This window comes from Pocillopora verrucosa, chromosome 4 (genome assembly GCF_036669915.1).
Source record: "Pocillopora verrucosa isolate sample1 chromosome 4, ASM3666991v2, whole genome shotgun sequence".
NCBI lineage: Eukaryota > Metazoa > Cnidaria > Anthozoa > Scleractinia > Pocilloporidae > Pocillopora > Pocillopora verrucosa.
In genome coordinates this window covers 6359672-6380432 of record NC_089315.1, presented here as the reverse complement: position 1 = coordinate 6380432, position 20761 = coordinate 6359672, and the positions used below count along the sequence as shown (strand labels likewise).

Below are 20761 nucleotides of genomic sequence, written 5' to 3'. Positions count from 1 at the left end.
TTAGAAATTGACTCCAATAGAACGAATGGTAATGTACACTGAAGAGGTTCGAATGGTGAGGACTGAGCCGCTCTCCTTGTTTCAACCAGCATGCATTTCGTGCTGGTAGAGTTTCACAATTGGTTCAATTTAACGCACTATAAAGATGGAATTTTAGTCTGCACTGTTTACAATACAGCGTATACCCAAAGCGATACAAATGACAGTAATTTCCTTTACAATTTCGAATTACATTTTCTCGGCTAAAGCAATACTTAACTAGATGAAACTTTACAAGATTACCAAGTTAAGTATAAATCAGAGCTGGAAAAAATATCCAGTATGGTTTCTAATTAAGCTGCCATAAGCCCGGGTTAAGTGTTTAATCGTCATAAAAAATAGTTCTTGTTGCGCTGGGGCTTGCAGGAGGGCGAGACGAACTTGTGGGTCTTCTTTTGTTTTTTATTTTAACCTTCCTCTTCGATAGCATCAGCGCCTAAAGAAAAAAATAAGTGAACTTACGATGAAATTTCTAGAAGTGTTCGATGGCCGTTTGGGTTCTAGCAAAATATTCTTAATTCTGAACCAAAGTCGTCCGGTTATAAACGTTTTATTGAATTCTTGGATGTTAATGTTGGCAAAAATAATCAGGTAAAAAGATAAAACTAAATTGATTTTTCGAAATGTTCTAGGTGCATTTTTAACACTGAGATATGCGAGTCCAATCACAAGCCTTTCATTTTCCCCAAACGGTAATCTTTTACAGCGTCGTTACACAGTAAATACCTGTGTTAGTATGGGCCGTACAATCACATTTCCAGGAGGCTGCATCCAAGGTTCACCATCTATTTGTACGGGCATCTCTGATTTTAATTTGATGTTGATCTGTAATGAAGTAATAATAATTTTCATCAATTAGGAAAAAAACATTGAAGCGGATGAATGAAGAGGGTAAATTTCTAAAGAAACTGTGGTTCTGCGTCGGTGTGTGTGTGGGGGGGGGGGGGGAGGGGGGAAGGGAAGGGGTGGTATTACATGATAGTTTTTTTATCAACTGATTTTATAAAGTAAATATGCAGAAAAAAATGACGCTACGCCACTGGTGGGAACATAGTAACGTGAAAAACAGAAATTACAAGAGAATAGTACGAGGATAATCAACTTATGGCTTCATTATGTTATTTACTGGATTACAACCAAACATCCATACCTGGGCTCCCTGTGCTAGCCGAATACCAGTCCTGATTCCACTTTGAATCTGACCCTTTTAATAAAGAATTCATTTCAATTAAGAACTAAGGCACCATTTTTATCGCTAAATAAAAACGTTTCTTACGCAAATATTTAAGAAGAACGGAAAAGGCAGGATACAAAAATTGTGGCAGTTGTAGAAAAAAATACGCGGAGCAGATTGGAGAGAACAGTATGGTGCATATGCCTACTGATGTTAGGGCGTGAAGGGTAAAGATGGTGGTGATTCTGACTCACTAGGTGCATTACTCCCTGTAGTCCAACCACCTCGACAAGACCGTCACAGTGACAAGCTGGGGAATGACCCTGCAAAAAGATTCAAGCAATTTCAATTGTGTGTGGAAAAGGAATCCGGGATTGCATTTATTTCGTTTAACTTCGCTTTGCGATTGGTCCAAATAATTTAAGCCACTCTCCGAACCAATTACGTGCATAACTAAAACCAACAGTGGTTTGGTCATTTGCTACTTCCCGCGCTATTGGCGGTTTGGACAATTCTACTCTTCGTACTTATTGACTTCTTTATAGCTAATGCGCTGAATCTTCGAGTCTTTTCCAGACCTCATCTTCTAGGGACAACATGTCATGGTTATTTTATCAGTTGTTTGGTGCTAAGAATATAAGCAGATATCACCACTAAATTCATGAAGTACTACATACATCTTCTTTGTCTGGTCCCCATGCATCTGTGCCTGCTCCCCAAGTGGCCGGAAAACAAATTAAAAAAAAAAGTTAAAGCGCAAAATTTATACAAAAGAATAAAAGACTTTACAAGTAATGAATTGATAATCGCAGGTCAGCTGCTATCAAAGTAATCTCAGAAAAGAAGCCTTAAAAATTCAGACTTTGACTAGAATCGAACCCGGGCCTCCCACATAATACTTGGGGACTGCTGCGAAGCCACGTGATGTGAGTGAGACAAATTTTAAAAGGTTGTTCGTTCCCGTAAAGGAATCAGATCATAATTATATGAAACAAATAATGTTGACCTACACGAATCATACTTTCACCAGGCATAAAAACTGTGCAGCTTAAAATTACTTGTTGAAGCCGATGTGCAGCGATTTTCTTGCAATTAAATTGAAAATCTAACCACTGCAAAGTTAATTCGAATTAATTTGATTGACCTCAATTTCAAGCTTTTACTTACCTGCCTATGTTCAGAATTACAATTCCTTCTAGTGTTGGTAAGTCAAGTTTTTTGCCATCAATCTGCAGCGAAAAGTAAGTAAATAAGATACTGGTCCCTAGAAAGTTAAAGAGGACGAAAGGCAAACAAGCACCGCAAAACGCCAAAACAAAACGCTCAGGTGTGATTGGAACATGAAATAAAAAATTGTGCAACTGATACGCATGCAATCATTAAGAGTTGAATACAACTGACAGACGATGATGATTTGGACCAACACTCGATGCTAAGAAAGTTAATTCTGATACAGGGGTTTCAATAACCTTTTTCCATAAGCAGCTGTCGATGGTAAAATAGGCGGCTGTGGCTGAAAAGGGGCAGTATGGTGAAACCCAAACATGAGCCCGCTTGCAGGGTAAACAAAAGGCAATAAGAGGTCTTATAGTCAGCGGTACACCCCTTTTATTGTGATCAGCCATTCAATACCATCGTTCTACAGATTAATCACCTCTATTTCGACCTCTTGTGTAAATGTCCGCGAGTAGCCTTTGACTATTTTCTTTATACCTGCTCTAAAGTAAACTCCTTTATTATAAAGCCTGAAACAAAAAGAAACCAAAAAAAAAGGGGGAATTAGAGATTCAACAGAGTCGCACTAACAATAAATTGCAAAACACAAAGTCGGGGTTTTCTCAACCTATTCCTTTTCAAAAGAGCTTTCAACGGAGGTTAAAATTTATCCGGAGTTTGAGTACATTAAACGCAGTAAAGATGAAACAACAGTACATCTCAGAAAACTATGGAACCTTTGTTACCATCCAATGGCTTTCGCAATCAACACTCTTTTTCTTCAATCAAAGGCACTACGACTAATTTTGTAACCTGTAAATTGAATCCTTTGTATCCTCACCTGCTATGGAATTTATCTGGTTCTTCCCCCCTCTAAAGATGAAAATCTAAACAAAGCTCAGCTCCAATTCCGATGCCAAAGTAATTATTCACAGTAAAAATACTAGGATCGTCTTCTCTTCCTCCTATCGAGCCAAGCGCACTGTCGTTAGTGTCCGCTGAATCAAACGTGACACACCATCTATCAAGAAACACTTCGTGTGCCTGATCAACGGCCATGAGAAGCGATACAGGACTCTCGCCACCAGAGTAACCACCTCTCCAATGGAGAACACAAGAGAGATCATTACCTGTAAGTTGAGAATCTCGTTCATCTCCCACTCATTTTCTAGCTACTATGGAAATCACGAGAGAGATGAATACATAATAAGCTGGGAATCTCATTCAATTTCCCACTAACTCTCTTGTTACTATAGAAATCACGAGAGAGATTCATTCATACGAGAGTCTCGTTCAATTTCCCACCCGTTCTCTTTTCACTTTGCTACAACACCCGAATGGCAGCTTTTCAAAATACGCTATAACGGTATTTCTACTAATTTAAACCTCTGCTATTAATCGTAACTTGAAAATGCATATAATTACCGTATAGAGTTCTAGACTTTCAGTAATCAATACTACTTGATTTATTTTCAAATACTACGAACTTTTCAGGCCTAAAAAGGGAAAATCTGCATGACTTTCCAGGGTCTCTATCGCTTAGAAAACACGAATGACTAAGTCATGATTAGTTTCAGATTTCCATCTCATTGACCAAGTTTGTCGAACGAGTCTTGAAATCTATGACATATCGCAGAAAAACAAAACGTACAAAGATACTTTTGACTCTGGAAATAAATTTTCTTTAAATCGTGGGGAACACGAATACTTTGGAAAAAATCCACTTACCAATGCCAAGAGGAAGAACTGCTGATGCAGGTAGCTTACACTTTATCTCTTGAACAACATCATCCAAACATGACAGCACCCAGCCAACTGTGCCATCACCACCACAGATCAAGACACGAAAATCAGAAATAGATCTGAAAGCATAAACTCTGAAACAAAGATAAAAATCGATTCATATTTTAGATATTCAGAGATTTAAAGACGATGGGACAAAGCTGACAGAAGAAGACAAGGCTTATAGTTTTGAGTTTAGAATAGCTGTAAATGATTACTTTGGTAAGCAACCTATACAACAAATTATATATCGCTCTTCTGCAGAACGACGTCATATAAGGAAAACTAACCGCCATGTCTTTTTTGGACTAAAAATTTTACATCAATCTTTACCACTTCCTTGCTTGTTCCATCTTGAAAGTGAGGCTTGGCGGGAGACATTAGGTTATCTCATGTAAATATGTGTATCGCCCTTTAAAGGGTGCAATCTGCACTGGAAAGATTCTGCACCCACCCATATCTGCACTATGGCTTGATTAGCTCGGCCTCGTTCAATTCTCGTGGACACAAGAGTCTAAGGAGATAGTTCTTACTAAGTAAACAACTTCCGTGTAACCTCAACAAATTCGGGTGGGAATTCGTCTCTATATGGAGGGGGAGCGAGTTTAACATACCCTGATAATGGGCCTCCCTCTACGAGGCTGTACACTTGATTAGGGTTGAGCAGTCTCTGGAAAGCTGTGAACATGTCTGCCCCCTGACCGCCACCACTTTTGGAGTTTACCAGTACTAGAAGGGGTTGGCTTCCAGGGGGGAACAGTCCAGGCTATAGGGAATAACAAAAAAATCAAAATAGGCATAACTCCTTAACTGTAGGAAGAGAATACCGATATGCAAGAAACAGAAATCTTGATTCCAGTCAGTCTTTTTCAGTTCATCTGTTTTTTAAAGTACTTCTAGGAAATGCTCTACAGAAAGAACACAGAATTCGCTTTATACTTCCCATGGGCACTGCCAGTGATATAATAATGTGTCTTAATTATTAGATACATAAACTGAGCTCTAGGATTACTAGTAACTCACCACAACTTGAAAACACACTTTTCACCTCACAAAATTCCATGGCTACAAAACAATTACAAGAAAAAATATGAGAACAGCCAAAAGCCTCCCTTTGAGTATTTTAATGCGTAAAATATTAGGTCGCCAAGGTGTCGTCAATCTTGTTACCAGGGTCACTGTCACTCTTAAATAGCTGAATGGACATGGCAGATGGTCAGGGGAATGAGGACTCAGGAAACGTACATTAGCCCCTCGTAAAACAAAGATACTTGTTTAGAAGCATCTAAAAGACAAACAAAACCGAACTTACTTTCTCCTAGAATGTTGCCAATCAAAATTTTGTATTTGCTTGTGTCAAGGCCAACTGGGAGAATACCAATGCATATGGATAAACTGCCCAAGGGTTCTATGTTTTGCCTCAGGTAGAATCTTGTGAGTTTCATTTTCCTTAGAGACTTCTGCAAAGAAAAGAAGTACATTAATTTTTATAAGGAGTCTAACACCTTCAAATGAATATAAGATCTATTATTTATCATTAAAAATCACCTTGCAGTTATCAAAGGTAGTTAATAAGAAAATGGGTGCAAAGACATGAAACTATGGAAAGCAAAGTTGTCACCACCTTACCACCATATATTCAATGGCTGTAACTTAAAAATAAGAAAAGTGGAAGGTAAAAAGGCAGAGGAGCCCCTCACCCAGATAATTAACCCTTTACACCCAAAGATCAGTGTGCATATTCCCCGTGCTCTTTTCTATACATTTCCTATGGTGCTGACATGGAGATTTTGCTTAACAATCAAGAGCTCTGTTATTTGTTGATCATTATTTAATTCTCATGACCTTAATGTTTGATTCAGGGGTGATACTGTAAGGAGAAATTAGATGTTGGTCAGTCTAAGGGGTAAAAGGGTCAAACTATTATTACTGTTTAATACTACATATTAACTACATCTACTGTTGACTTACTATGTGAGAGGTTGATGATTCTCTGTTAGCTTCTGTCCTTCAAATGAAAACCAATAAGTTTTCCAAATGTACTTCCTATTAGTTTTTATTTACAAAATTATATTACATTATGATTTGTGTATTGGTAAACAAACATTAAACTGTTTGTCTCATGATGTCAGAGTCAGGCTAATTGATCGATCAACATCTATTTAATCCATCAACACCTTCATCAGGTGTTGAGGTCAAAAGTTGATATGTCACTATTTGTAACACCTTGGTTTGTAATTATTGGTGGGTTATTCATTGGAGTTTTTCGATACTCATTAATTATTCCCTTAAAGGTCTACTTTGTTACTGATCAGCTGTTATGCTATTTGATAGTAAGCATTTCAATTCCATCATCTCTATTGACGTATTAGATTTGTGTATAAGTTGAACAGTTAAAGTTAATATCTAACCCTCTACCACCTTGAGTGTTGTACTATGAATAATTTTGACAAGTTTTCAAGCAGAAAGCTAATAAGAAGACAGGTCCTTAATGGTCGGCTAATGGTCGAATAAATGAATATTTGGTTATATTGTTTGATTCAGTATCAAATTTTCATGGCTGAAAACATAAATATGTATCAATCACACAATGCAGTGGACTGATATGTTGATTTTGCAAGTACAGTGTATAGAGGCCATATGATTACATCAATCAGAAATATAAAACTATGTAAAACCATACTATGTAAACTTGACATCATTTTATTCCTTATCCACTTACCAAGAGACAATATACAGACCTCCTTCCCTGAAGAGTTTAAGTGAGATTTGTCTTTGTATTGCCTTCTTTAAGTGATGCAATGTCGCATTTTGGATGACAACTACAGCTGAAAGTTTATTAAAAGGCATATAAAATTATATATATATATGGAGTGGATCTTCCACTATGTTCCCCAAATTTTTTCACTAAAGAGAACCATCACTTCTGGATGCGATAGAGAGTCGATCTCTTTCTCCGATTCTTCTGGGCTCTCTTCGTCCGCCATATTGAGTTGAGGTTCATTCCCAGGCTTTCTCGAAGTGCAAGAAGAGTTGCGCCTGCCTCCGCTTGCCACGATTAGATTACAGCCGACATTTCAGTACACTCAAAGATCGCGTAAATTGGATGATGATCTCCAATGAAGAACAACTTAAGATTGTTGTTCTGTGGTACTTTTTTTTTTTCATGTGGGTATGCTGCTGGAGCTAAAAAGAAGAAGGATCTATAAACTAATGTTGAGGTATGTGAAGAGGTTGAAATCTCAGACAAGCTTCTTGCGCTTAAATTAGTTTCTTTGTGATCGATCGGGTGCTAATTTCTGCAATTTTGAATTTGGATTTTATCTTTCTTCGAAAAAAGAAGCGAGCATTTATTAAGTCTGTGAAATCGATATTATTTGAGGGAAAATTCACGAAATTTGTCGCGATAACCTACCCGCGCGGATTTTGTTATGCTGTCGAGAAAATTAGAAGCTTATGTTTTTAATTTTGCATACGTACGGTACGTACGCGGGGAGGAGTTTGGGTGAACTTTATGGCAAAATATGTTATACTGAAAAAAAATCGATATTCGTTGGTCAGCCAAAAGTGGGTAAGCTAAAGGTTGTTGTTGAAATATCGATTAAACTGTTGATATGTATTGTGTATGCCAGTTGATAACACTTCTGTGGTAAATGTGAACGAGAGGATTAGTCCTTCGCAGGCGAAAGATACTAAAATATCACGCGATATTTTTATTTTGTCCTTTTATCGCGGTATTTGTTTCATCGATATTTAAAATAATATTTTTTCAAGCGCTCCACATGGAGAAAAAGTGGAATATTAAATAACTAAGAACATTTTTGCTTTTTTTGTTCAAATACATGCACACGACATAATACTCTGGGCTATTTGAGAAGGAGTGTCACGACAGGTGGTCTAAAGTGATGCTAGAAATTAATAATTTATTAGAAATCTCGTCTCCTGGCAGCAGTGATTAGGTTAATATCATGGCTTTGATCTTCTAGTTTACATGAAATATAATTGGTAAGGACTTAAAAGCATAGATCTCAACTGGTTCACATGTGATTCATACAACGTAACTCATACAATGTAACAATGAATTGTATTCTTACATATACCAATCTAATAAGCACAAGATTTTAATTGTAATATGTATTAGAGAAATAGTATGATTTGTGCATTTCTGAAGAGTAGTTCAAATACCTGACTGTGTATATATTGTTGAATTAAGACAAACAAAATGGAGTTGAGAGGGGAAATTCCTACAGTCTCATTAAAACATTCACTAGATTTTTCATTCAAAGTATGGTGTTGAAACTCAGTAGAATATGAGTGACACAACAATTTTGTTAAGAATATTCTCAAAATAGTTGTAAACAAAAAAAAGCTTGGGCCACTATAATTTTAGCATTAGAAGAGATGGTCTGCACAGTAATCTGAATATCCTCTGATCTGTGATGGCTTTTGGTGTTCTTTTCAATGAACTATTTTATTGCCAAATTTGGAAACTGGTGGGCAATGGACATAATCAAGTAGATTGTGTTAAATTAGATGAGTATTGTAAATATAATTAAGTGAGGGGGCAAAATCAAATCCAAGGACATTACTTAAATTCCCTCTAGGGTTTGCACAGAATGCAGTTATTTAATTTCTTAAATTATAGAAATTTTCACACTAATCAGGAAAGAATGCAAAAACGAAGACTTATTAGTCTAGATGAAATTTTGAGTTTTCAATTCTTTTTCTAGTTTAGAAGCTTCTAGTAGAGCTAGTAAATATGTTATCATTATCTGTCTACACTTGTTGGTTTTATATCAGAAATCTCAGTCCTTGAATATTTTAACTGCTGACTTGTGCGTAATTACCATATGGACAGACTTTCCATGAAGTATTCTATATAAAATCATATGATCTTTCTATTTCAGTACATGCCTGCTACCTGTGAGGACAAAGCAGATAATGGCGACATTGTGTCTGTTCACTATACAGTATGTACATATATGACTTTCATGTTGTCAGCTTCTTACTTGAAAGCATTACAGTGAATTCCTAAGGAAAGGATGTGCTCACATCCTTACATTTTTCAAGCCAGAAATTTGAACCAAAATTGTTTTAACCACTTGGGTGCCAAGCTGTTATAAGTAAATAGAATTTGGCATCCTCTCCCTTTAGCTTCCTGTTATCATTTTAAATTAGACTGCCTAAACAAAAAGACAAAAATAAACCGTCAAAATAAAAAATAAAAAAAAAACTAACAATAGCACAAAGTAAACAACAACAAAAAGTAAAAACCTGTTCTCAATTCTTATTAAAAATGTAGCTATTGCAAATGTTTGAATTTCCTTAATTTTTCAATGAAGTCTTATAGGGTACACTAGTGAATGGACAAATGTTCGACTCATCCGTGGCAAAAGGAAGGGAGCCACTTGAGTTCCAGTTGGGCAAAGGGAAGGTTATCAAAGGTAACTTGCATCAGGACCTCTGATTATTTTGCTATACTATCAGGATGATTTAATTTCGGATTCATAAAGCCATTAAGCCAAAGTTATCAGTCAACTGCTCTCTAGAGCAAAAAAGGTAAAACATTTTAAAATCATGAGCTGACGAGAACACAGTTTGGCAACAATTAAATTGCATAAAGCATGAGAAAACTCAAGTGAGCACTTGACTGGCAATTGGTTTTATTTTTTAATCTGATATGTTGAGAATATGGAGCAAGTGTTCTTGGCCAATCACATAGAAACATGAAGTATTGAACCATAAAATCAAACATGGTTACTGTCAATACTTATACAAAGTCAAATAAAAATTGTTCTAATTGCAAGATTTTGACTTCTTTTACTATCTGGTTTCTGACTCTTTTCTAAAAGTTCCTAGTTAAAACAATTTTAGAGATGCTAATTTGATGATATGAGGTTACCTTTTGTGATATCTAATGTAGTGAGCATCATTGAAAATAAAAACCAAAGTGTAATTACTGTATAGTGATTTTAGACATATGAAATTCATATGTTTGCACTGCGGTGAAGAAACGAATTTAAGAGATCCTTGCAGCTAAGAACACTACTGAACTAGTAGCTGAAAATGGGACCTGAGAAAAATTCAGGCCTGTATGGGATTTGAACCCATGACCCCTGCGATACCAGTGCAGCACTACCAACTGAGCTAACAAGCCATCTGGGAGCAGGTCAATATGTTGGGTCCAAATAAACCATCCAGGTGATGAATAATAATGACTTCCAATATTTTGAGTTCTTCTTTTGCCTGGCTGGTAATACTTTTTTTAAAAGCTCTCAGTTAAAGCCCTTTTAGAGATGTTAAGATCTCCCAAATTGTGATTTTATGTGAACTGCAGTGACAGAAAGTTCACCACTTTACAAGTAATTGCCACCTTAACTTTTCCACTTATTTCTGTAATTTTTTTTTTACAGGTTGGGAGATGGGTATAAAAGGAATGTGCATAGGGTAAGATTTAGAAATATTACAGTATGCGTATAATGATTTTAGATATATGAAATTCATATATTTGCACTCCAGCGAAGAGATGAAATTAAAGGATCCTCGCAGCTAAGAACTCTACTGAAATGAGTAGTTGAAAATAGGACCTGAAAAAAATTTCAGGCTTGTACTGGATTTGAACCCGTGACCTCAGTGATACCGGTGCAGTGCTCTACCAACTGAGAGCTGGTCAATATGTTGGGTCCAAATATACCATCCAAGTGCTATACATACTACAGTATGTGATAAAAAACAACAATAAGGTCAAATATTTTCATCATGAGCAGATTTTCATAATTAGCAATTAGTGCCATTGAGGAGGGGACTTCTTCTAAAGTGGGGCTTAGCTTAGCAGGATTTCCTCAAGTGAAAAAAAAATACCTGCTTAAAATTTTACTTCTAAGCGACAAGTTGGGGTGCAAAAAATTGTGCCCATGGATTGATACTATTTTCCAAGTTCTATTAATTTGAAATAAGCTAATTGCAAACATAACTGACAACAAGACTGACATGGCAACTTTTAAGTAAAACTCCCTTTGGGCTTCATAGCCCCTTACTGTCTTAACTGCCTTTCTTATTCTTCTTTTCACATTGTTTATTCTCTACAAGTAAATTCAAAAACCCCTTTTGGTTGATCATTTTTGTAGCTCCCTCAAATGAGTTTAAAAAAGCAGTGCTCAGGCTGATATTTTTCAACAGTCCTCGATTCTATTTTTTCTCTTTTCAGTGAAAAAAGAAAATTGATCATCCCTCCTCACCTAGGGTATGGAGCTCGTGGAATTCAGAATGTTATTCCTTGTATGTAAATGTTGATTGTAAAAATGACCATGGAGGAACTAAGGGGGCCTGTAAATACAGAAAATGGCGCGAGCGGAAGTGCAAGTCCTGATTTATGACACAAGTGATATTTGGGAAATTTACTTAACCCTTTAACTCCCAAGATCTGATCGTTAATTCTCCCCTGTAGCTGCTACACATTTCCTTATAAATTAGTTATGAGAACTTGATGCTAGATCAAGATAGCAGCTTCCACCTGATAAGTTTGAATATTCTCATTACCTGTTTGCTGAAGAATGTATGGATATTGTAGGGAGAAGTTTTGTGTTGATCCCTTCCCCTGGGAGGTAAAGGGTTAATTGAACTTGGACGACCAAAACATTTCAAAGCGTCACAAGCAGCCATTAATCATTAAATGCAAAAGCAGTTTGTATGATTTTTGATTTTTAAGTCATTTTTCAAATCCCTTTGTATGTCCTCAGTCACACATTACAGTACTTAGAATAAGAAATTTCCAACGAGTTGGAAAATGCTCATATTTTCTTTGTAATGGCAATTTGATACAATAATTATGACATTTCAACCAAGTTTAAAGTTTTTTGAAATGTTTAGAACTTAGCATTTTTTGTTTGTCTTTAATTCTGAGCACATGCAATATGTAAATCCTGTGTTGCAATCTATAACTTATTTTATTGAGCATGAGTCATTAACCAATCATGAACAAGATATCTATTGGATATGTGGTAATAGCCAAATAGGGAAAAATTTTCTTTTAAAATTCTTGTTATAACACAGAATGGGAATGGTTAAGAAGCCTTTCCTTTTTGCTCTCCTAGCAAGATTTCTGTGCAGCCCCATTGTTCACTATGCAGATAGTTTATGGATAAAAAAAAAATAATGGCAGAAACAATATTTTGCCTTTAGGACTACAACTTTTATTTCTTTTAGAATAGTATTGGGTTATGAAGAAATCTTTCTGCTAATCATGATATTAATATCATTCTACGTTACTGAATAAAAAGCAAATCCTAACATTTTCTTATTTTTGCTTTATTCACACATAGCCGACTCTGTACTTATTTTTACCACTGAGCTCATGTCCATTAAGAGGAAGTCGCTTTTCGATCCAAAGTTACTGCTGCAAATAGGATTTTGGCCGCTCCTGGCTGGAGTGATTTTGTACTATCTGTATAGAAAGGCATCTAAGAAATCTGGCAAGCCTGAAACAAAGTCGAGCAAGAAAAATAAAAGGAAGTGATAAAACTGTGAACCTTTTTAGTAATGAGGTTATTCGTAAATGATATCAGAGTATGCCTTTTATTCGGCATCAGTTGACTATGACACGATTTTATACCCTAATTTTGGAAACTTTCCATGCGCAACGCTTGAAGTTCGTTGACCACTCTGGAGCAATCAGCGTAGAAACCAGAACTCGGTTAGTGATTGAGAAAAGTGACAATTAACCCTTTAACTCCCAAGATCTGATTGTCAATTCTCCCCTCTAGCTACTACACATTTCCTTGTTAATTGATTACGAGAATTAGGTGTTCAATCAAGGAAATAAATTGTACCTGATGAGTCTGAGTGTTCTCATTACCTGTTTGCTGTATAATATATGGATACTAGAGGGAGAAGTTACTTGGTAATCACTTCAGGGAGTTAAAGGATGGTGCAAGTTTTCTTGACCAATCACAGAGCGCAGTAAAGCAAACCCAAAGCGAACTTAGCTTGCTTTTGACACTTCACACTTACTTTAGACAGTGAAGATTGCTCTACATTTTCTTAAAAACCAGTCAAATGATCTATCGAAAAGTATTGTCCGCCTCTATTTACGATTATTCAAAGGTAATGCTATTCACGAAATGACATGGAAAGTCACGGTTAGTAGAATTTGTTCGTTTGCTCGTAATGGTGCTTCTACATCTTATCTCTCTTCCCATGGTTAACTGAAGAGATAACTTTACAAGAAACGAGGGGATTTAATTCAGCTTTCGCTCCCTGAATTCTTTCGGTTTCTCATGTGGAAGCCCCAATTGAAAGAACTTACCGAAAGTTTAGTTTAGAAGAACTCATAACTATGCTTAAATTTTGTTCACCGAAAAAATTAGGAGAATCCAGGCATTAAATGACTGAACGTGAGGATTATTAATTAAAATGCCAATAAATACCTTTCCAAGTCATTTTGCAAAGGAGTGAAAAATACCTATGGTGTTTAGACCGCGTGTCAAGAGTTATAACCCAATCAATGATATATTTGCGATAACAAATTTGTTTCGAAACCAATTTTACGCAAACAAAGAAAATGATTTGAGGAGTAAAACTTTACATAAGTTATTTGTAAGGTCAACCCTAGTAGTAGTGATCTATGAGAAAGGCCTTAAACACGCTGTCCCCCGCTGGCAAAAAATGGATATCTACATACAACACAACTCATCACCTGACGGATATCACCCGCTGTGAGCGTGTGTGGGTGTGTGGGCGTGTGAGAGGAGGGGGGGGGGGGGGGTGGGGGGGAAAGGAAAAAGCGGGAATGCTCGCTCCTAGAACCGATCAGATAACAAAATTGTAAAATACCCCCCCCCCCCCCCCCTTCACGAACTGAGAAAAAAAGAGAAAGTGATAGTAAACTATCAACCGGCTGAGGAAGGTCCTTGTTGGGTAAACTTGAAAACCCTGCCCTCTAACGGAGATTTAAACTCTAAGAACCTCCCAGTCGGTAAATAACATATTTATCTTTCCACTGACGGGTCATTTTCAATCCAGGGACATTATATCGCGGAAATAAGTTTCGTTTTCGAGAAGTTGATAAAAGAAGAAAATGAAAATGCTTTTGAGATTAGATCCGTAGTTTTGGATTCTCGGTTCAAAAAAGTAAGTCAGTGTTCATGAAAATAAAGAAAAAAAATGTATTTAGGGTAAAAAATTTGGCATAATTTGGATTTGAAAGTCAAATACTGTTATGAAATAATAAAAGCGTTGGTTACCGATGAATAGTCACGTTAATCATATAATTTAGTCAGTTTATTCAGTTCATTGTAACATTATATAAATTAGTTATTAAAACTGCTCAAAGAGAAAAGGGAAAAGAAAAAAAAAACAAATATACCTTATTTCAGTTCCCTTTTGAGGTAGACGTGGACTTAGAAAATTACGTGATGGAAATTTTTGTCTATTTAAAACTTAATTTATTAAAAACAACAGTTAAAACAGCTGTAAAACCCTTTACCCTTGTGTGAATTAATTATCTTCTGCTTATGCGGATAAACGCGAACAGATTCTTTCAGAGTAAAGGGACAATCAACATTCAGGTACTAAACATAAGAGCTTCGTTTCTTTCTGTTCTTGTTTCATAATAGTTTAATTCATCTCTCTCGCTCACTATACGGTACAAAAGTTAGATTTGAAAGTAGAGAGAATTTTTTTGTTGATAGGAAATAAGCTTCCTAGATGTTGACAGATGGCGATCCTTTCGATGACATCATTTTTGTTATGTTTGTTACCACAATATTTATCCTAAACTATTCTAGCTTCTGAAGTTCTGTAATTCGATCATTTTAGTTTGTTTTCTCTATTTTGTGATTTTTATGTTATCGTTTCCGCCTTTTTTGAGAAACAAAGGACATGAAAAAAGGTAAACAAATTAATCGACTAATTGATCGACATAGAAAAGAGTCTAAATTCTTCGAAAAACACAAATAGTAGTATTATCCTCGAAATAATAAACAAGAGTATGTTTTGTAGTGGTATTTTACAATGGAGATTCGAATTTTACTGAAAGGGAAACATATTCCTTGTAAGTTGTTCAAACGTTAATTTGAAAGTCAAATGGCACCTGAGGAAAAAGACACGAAGAAGTCAGTTTGTGAACGATAAACAGTTATATTCACAGAGTATCGGACATAATCTTTAGAAAAAAAATTTACAACTCTTCGATTTTGTGGAGTCTTTCCAGAAGACTTTTTCAAAAATCTGTCCTGATGAGAGATTGAAAAAATTGCTCAATTAATTATTCTTTTACGTGATATAGAAAGCGCGCAACGCATACAGATCTTTTTTCCTGTCAGTTCTTTGATGATGTGCTGCAATTTTTGCAGTAGAGTGATAAAAGCGCAATTTCTCCTTCTATTTTCAATATATGATGATATTAAGCAGATTTACTTTGATAAGAACGAGACCGGTTAAACCACAAAATCGCAAACCTAACATTTCTGTGGCTTTTCTTCATCTAAAGATTAAAAAACACTTTTGAATAGTTTCTCGCGACATTCGCACCATAAATTATGCAAAATATAACTAGTATATATATATAGATATTGAAACATCTGTTGTTTAAAGGGCAATAGCCGTTCTCTTACCAAAAAGAACGAATAGTAACGGTTTTAGAATTTAAGGTAAGTTTTAGAACAATGAAGAGCCTAGTTATTCTTTTATTCTTTTTATCTAAAGATGGCGAACCTTCCTTTTTATTGCGAGATAACTACATGTACACAGTCAGTACAGATGTCGATCCTGTTGATGAATATGCCACGTGCTTTACCACAATATAGTTTCTAATATGTCTAAAATATTTTTCCACTGCAAAATCAACTCGATTCCTTTCACTTTATAACCATAGTATCTGTGAGTTATGCTCTAGATGTGCATTTGACGCCCTGTCAAAACCAGTACACGACAAAATGAGTAAAACTTTAATCAATTCATGATAACACTTCATTCAATTCATCGAAATCTCATTTCCCTCTACCAACATCGTTATATTGTCAAGAAAATTAGTATTGAGAATTTTGGAAAACGATCAACTCGATCAAATGAAAAATTCAAATGACATCAGAGCACAAACAAAAAGCATGCAACTTGTAAAATTATCAGCTGAGTGATGGATGAAAGGATAACTATTCCCAGCGCGAGGAATTTCAATTTATTTCCTCCAAAACTGTAAATGTGTCATCAATATATTCGCCAAAGTGGTTGGAGAACACCACAAGGGAAAAGAGAAGCACTTTCTTTGTAGGAAGGAAAATTCCAAAAAATTTGTACATTCTTTCTTCCTTACATTAAAAATGCATGAACATAATATTTACTTTGGGCAACGGTCGGGATTTTGTTCAGCTTTTCCAAAGGAATAAAAATCACCTTTATATTTCATGTTTAGAGGATGAAAAGCGCCAAATATAGTATGGAATATTTTTATCGGTCGCCATGAATTAGAAATAAGTTTATCAATGATTCATCTCCTAACTGAATTCTAACTAAGCTCCGTGATCACATTGGAATTCCTATTTCCTATTTTATTGAATAAAGGGGTAAGTTTCTAAAGAAACTGTGGTGCTGCGTCGGTGGGAGAGTATAGCAGGTAATTTAGTGTTAACAACTGGGTTGAAAACGTAAATTAGCCACCGTAAAGAATAAAAAAGCTGACGTTTCGAGCGTTAGCCCTTCGTCAGAGCGATTAGAGGAATTGTGGGTTGTGTGTGGATTTATATGTAGAAGGTGGAGCTACGCCATTGGTGGGAATATTGTGACGAGAAAACAGGAATAAATTACTTGAATGAAAAGCGCTCGTTGATTCCGTGGGGATTAAGGGTGCCGATTTGAAATATAAATTTTTGTTCTAGTGTTTTACGGCTTTCCGAACTGCCTAGATGTAAGGAAAGGCCGCAAACTGCCATATGCTGTTTAGAATGATAAGGAAGATTAAAGTGTCTAGCGACTGGCTTGGATGCGTCCTTGTCATTTATTTCCACATCGCGAAGGTGTTCTCGGAATCGGTCACCCAGTCGTCTTCCTGTCTCGCCGATGTATAACTTATTGCAATAAGTGCAAGTTATGCAGTAAATAACATTGGCGGAGGTACACGTAAAGTGATCAATGATCTTAATGGATCTTTTGGGTCCCGATATTTTCTCTACGTTATGAATGAAAGGACAAGTTTTGCATCGTGAGCGAGCGCATTTAAAAGTTCCAGATTGGTCATTGGTATGAAATGAACTCCTGACTAAAAAGTTGCCTATGTTTTTGTCACGTTTGAATGAAATAAGTGGGGGTTGCGAAAAGATAGTGCCAGTCTCTGAATCGTTTTGGAGTAATTTAAAATTTTTAAGAATGATAGATTTAACTGCGTGGTTGTGAGGGTGAAATGTAAGAGTAAATGGAATGCGATCCGTGTTCTCCTTCTCGGCCGTTTGTAGTGCTGCCTGTCGATCGATTTGTTGGGCACGGTGGTAGCCCGCTTGAACGATAGAAACAGGATAGCCGCGTTTATCGAAAAACTGGCACATTGCCTCTGACTTTTCGGAAAAATCAGAGTCGTCACTACATAAACGACGAAGTCTGAGAAACTGTGAAAAAGGTATGGAGTTCTTGACGTGTGATGGATGTGAGGATGAATACAACATTCCCAATGACGAAGGTCTCCGGGCCCTCAAACATTTTTTCGATCAACGCACTGTTAAGGAACCTAGCTCTGAAACACTACTCCGTCTGGCCGAACTAGTGCTCACACTCAATTGCTTTTCATTCGGTGGTAACTACTACAAACAAACTAATGGCGTGGCCATGGGTACTATAATGGGACCCAGCTACGCCAATCTTTTTGTTGGTTTTATCGAACATCAATTTTTTAGCCAATACCACGGCCCAAAACCTCAACTCTACGGCCGCTACATTGACGATTGCATTGGCGCTACCTCCTCTACCAAAGAGGAGCTCACTCAATTTATAACCGCCGTCAATTCCTTTCATCCGGCTCTTAAATATACCTGGGAAATTTCCGACAATTCTTTGGCTTTTCTAGACATCAAAATTTCAATTGAAGGCAACGGCTTATGTACTAGTGTTTACTACAAACCTACAGATTCACATAGTTACTTGTTGTATTCATCCTCACATCCATCACACGTCAAGAACTCCATACCTTTTTCACAGTTTCTCAGACTTCGTCGTTTATGTAGTCGGCACCCTTAATCCCCACGGAATCAACGAGCGCTTTTCATTCAACTAATTTATTCCTGTTTTCTCGTCACAATATTCCCACCAATGGCGTAGCTCCACCTCCTATTTTATTGGATTGTTTAGTAGTCTGTAAGCGAGAATTGAGAGACTGATTCATTTCGGGTGCATGTTGATGGACTGCGTAATTTAAACCTGATAATATGAACTTATCGAGATACTTTGAATGGCCTCTCTTCCATGATATTTTGGCTAAGGAAGGAAAAGAAGAATAATTACCCGCTCTACAAAATTTCGTACGTGTATTTGAGGTCATTTTTTTAAAAAAGACAAGAATAGTGATAGGGAATCAAAGTGGAACTAGCTTTTACAACCTTTTACTATTCCTCACATTTAGGATTAGTAGGGGCTTTGGAATCGGTAGCAAACTACCAAGATTTTTTAGGATTAAAACTTTTAATATTCTTCACATTATTATTATTACTTTTTTTCCAATTATCTTCTTATTCAAAGTTCAAGAAGTAAACGTAAACGAAGCGTGTATCTGTTAGTTGTTCTTAGATTTTTATTTGACATTTTCATGTTTTTTTCGATTTTTATGGATTTTATCATTATTTTGTAAATATTTTTAGTAATTACAGTGAATAAAGGATTATTATTACTACCTGTCTATGATCAAAATAAAAGGGAAACAGCGATTTTTATTCGAAAATTGCCGACTCTATATAGATGAAGTTAATATAAAAATGTCTTTCTTATAAGGTGAATACAAGCGCTTAAATTATTTCACATATGGCTTCTGTAGTATCAGACGAAGAAGAAAAGAGACTTCGAGTAAATACAAGCTAGCACGAGGTTTATTCATGATGGCCGACCTTTAACCCAGCATGCAATGCAAAGCCTAATCCTACAGCTTCCTTAGATACATATATCACTCCACGCGTTAAACAAGACAAAAACTTATATTCACAAAGCTGCTCTTTCAATTATTTTTTCTTTTTATTTCGTGTCCCTATTTTGGAATTCTTAGTCCAACAAAAGATTTTACAACCGGTTTATTAATCTTTCTTGTTGGCTTTTGCTGACCATAGGCAGGGACTTTTTTCTCCTTTACCATGAAATATTGAAAGCTTAAAAAATCGAATTCAATTTCTATTTAGATTCTGAATGCAGAAAAGTCATCCATCAGTCATAAGGGTTCCAAGAATTAATATTTTTTTTATGCTGATATTAGATGACATCAGCCTCAGTAACCAAAGTACATTATCCCAATTTCAGATTTAAAAAAGAGTTAACTCTCTCAACATATCAACATGTTTTTTTCAGGAAATAGGTGTCGAGAAAAACAAAATTCATCATTTATGGACTATCCAGAATAAACTGTATAATAAATGATCTTGTTGTTTTCAATCTTGGTCCCAAACTACGTAATGAACCGATCAAGAGATTCGGCTTCTTTTTAATACACTTTTTTCTAGAGTTGGCTCTCACACTAGCAATGATTTCCAAAACTCAGGTGAAGTAATGGTCTATAGAAAAGAAAATTTCAATCAATTTCGTCGAAGATAAAAGCATACATAAACATAATTTTCTATTTGAATACAATTATTGCATTTCATTGTGTCTACATGTATTTTGTTTACAAATATCTGTTGGCTTGATGTAAGCTTACAGTGAATAAGGAAAAATTAAGCATATGAAATTTACTTCTAGAGCACACAACATTGTGATGGTATCTTCAATGGCCAAGTGGAGTTTCATCCTTGTTTTCTGTAAGCGCCTTGGCTGTTTACAACCATTATCTAAAAAATTTAAGCTTTCTCATTCTTTTTTTCTAATTATGAAGGAGGGGAGGCTCCATGGGTGGGGTGGGCGCCACTGGGAAGGGAACAGAGATAATGAGTGGGATATTCGACGAAGGAGGGTACTGAAGAGTTAGAGGATGAACGAAGACGGCATCTGCTGAAAGAATGTATCATGCAACTTTTAGGTTTAAAAATTATGCATGTGAAATGGGCGCTTTCTTTGTTACAAATTGTCCAAGACGTCAAGATTGTCTCATCTGAGGTTGAAATAAGGACCTCTCGCATATTTTGCTGGTGCACTAATTTTTATGAGATTTCAATCTCTTTGAAGTTCAACAAAATTAACTCAAATTAAAATTCAATAAAATTGTTCCAATAAAATGTATTTGAAAACCAGTGATAAACCAACTTTTCTCTATCCTCGATACGCTTTTTTTCACAAGGAAACTAGATTAACGGTCTTAATTCTAAATCGCTGGCACTTTTTCCATTTGGAATCGGAGACCCTTTGGTGCAGTGGCTATACTCAAAGCTTGGTGAC

General features: G+C 36.1%; 2 protein-coding genes across 6 annotated transcripts; one reads left to right on the top strand and one right to left on the bottom strand.

Moving 5' to 3' along the window:
- Nucleotides 1-2379: 2379 nt before the first annotated feature.
- On the bottom strand, nt 2380-7178 carry LOC136280623 (diacylglycerol kinase theta-like). 5 transcript variants are annotated; one of them, XM_066166188.1, is made up of 9 exons: nt 6933-7178; nt 6182-6256; nt 5523-5670; nt 5234-5275; nt 4825-4976; nt 4157-4305; nt 3270-3558; nt 2868-2958; nt 2380-2442 (listed from the first exon to the last, which is right to left on the bottom strand). In XM_066166188.1, the coding sequence occupies exons 5-7, from the start codon at nt 4896-4898 to the stop codon at nt 3302-3304; spliced, it is 480 nt and encodes a 159-aa protein (XP_066022285.1). In that variant the 5' UTR covers nt 4899-4976; nt 5234-5275; nt 5523-5670; nt 6182-6256; nt 6933-7178; the 3' UTR covers nt 2380-2442; nt 2868-2958; nt 3270-3301. The 5 variants fall into 5 exon arrangements, with proteins under 5 accessions (XP_066022285.1, XP_066022284.1, XP_066022288.1 ...); XM_066166187.1 differs by having other exon boundaries at nt 6182-6218; XM_066166191.1 differs by having other exon boundaries at nt 3270-3393; nt 6182-6218.
- Nucleotides 7179-7273: 95 nt separating this feature from the next.
- Nucleotides 7274-12737, top strand: LOC131770448 (uncharacterized). Its single transcript, XM_066165685.1, has 6 exons — nt 7274-7431; nt 9118-9180; nt 9553-9654; nt 10624-10657; nt 11418-11488; nt 12532-12737. Exons 3-6 carry the CDS (start codon nt 9582-9584, stop codon nt 12723-12725), a joined length of 372 nt encoding a protein of 123 aa, XP_066021782.1. The 5' UTR covers nt 7274-7431; nt 9118-9180; nt 9553-9581; the 3' UTR covers nt 12726-12737.
- The last annotated feature ends 8024 nt before the right edge of the window (nt 12738-20761 follow it).

What these genes read in the sequence shown, in the direction of transcription:
- LOC136280623 (XM_066166188.1), bottom strand. Translation starts at nt 4,898, where the DNA reads ATGTTCACAGCTTTCCAGAGACTGCTCAACCCTAATCAAGTGTACAGC. An exon ending in GAGGGAGGCCCATTATCAGG is followed by an intron (nt 4,306 to 4,824) that starts GTATGTTAAACT and finishes TCTTTGTTTCAG; the next exon opens with AGTTTATGCTTTCAGATCTA. An exon ending in AGTTCTTCCTCTTGGCATTG is followed by an intron (nt 3,559 to 4,156) that starts GTAAGTGGATTT and finishes CTCAACTTACAG; the next exon opens with GTAATGATCTCTCTTGTGTT.
- LOC131770448 (XM_066165685.1), top strand. Translation starts at nt 9,582, where the DNA reads ATGTTCGACTCATCCGTGGCAAAAGGAAGGGAGCCACTTGAGTTCCAG. An exon ending in CAAAGGGAAGGTTATCAAAG is followed by an intron (nt 9,655 to 10,623) that starts GTAACTTGCATC and finishes TTTTTTTTACAG; the next exon opens with GTTGGGAGATGGGTATAAAA. An exon ending in ATAAAAGGAATGTGCATAGG is followed by an intron (nt 10,658 to 11,417) that starts GTAAGATTTAGA and finishes TTCTCTTTTCAG; the next exon opens with TGAAAAAAGAAAATTGATCA.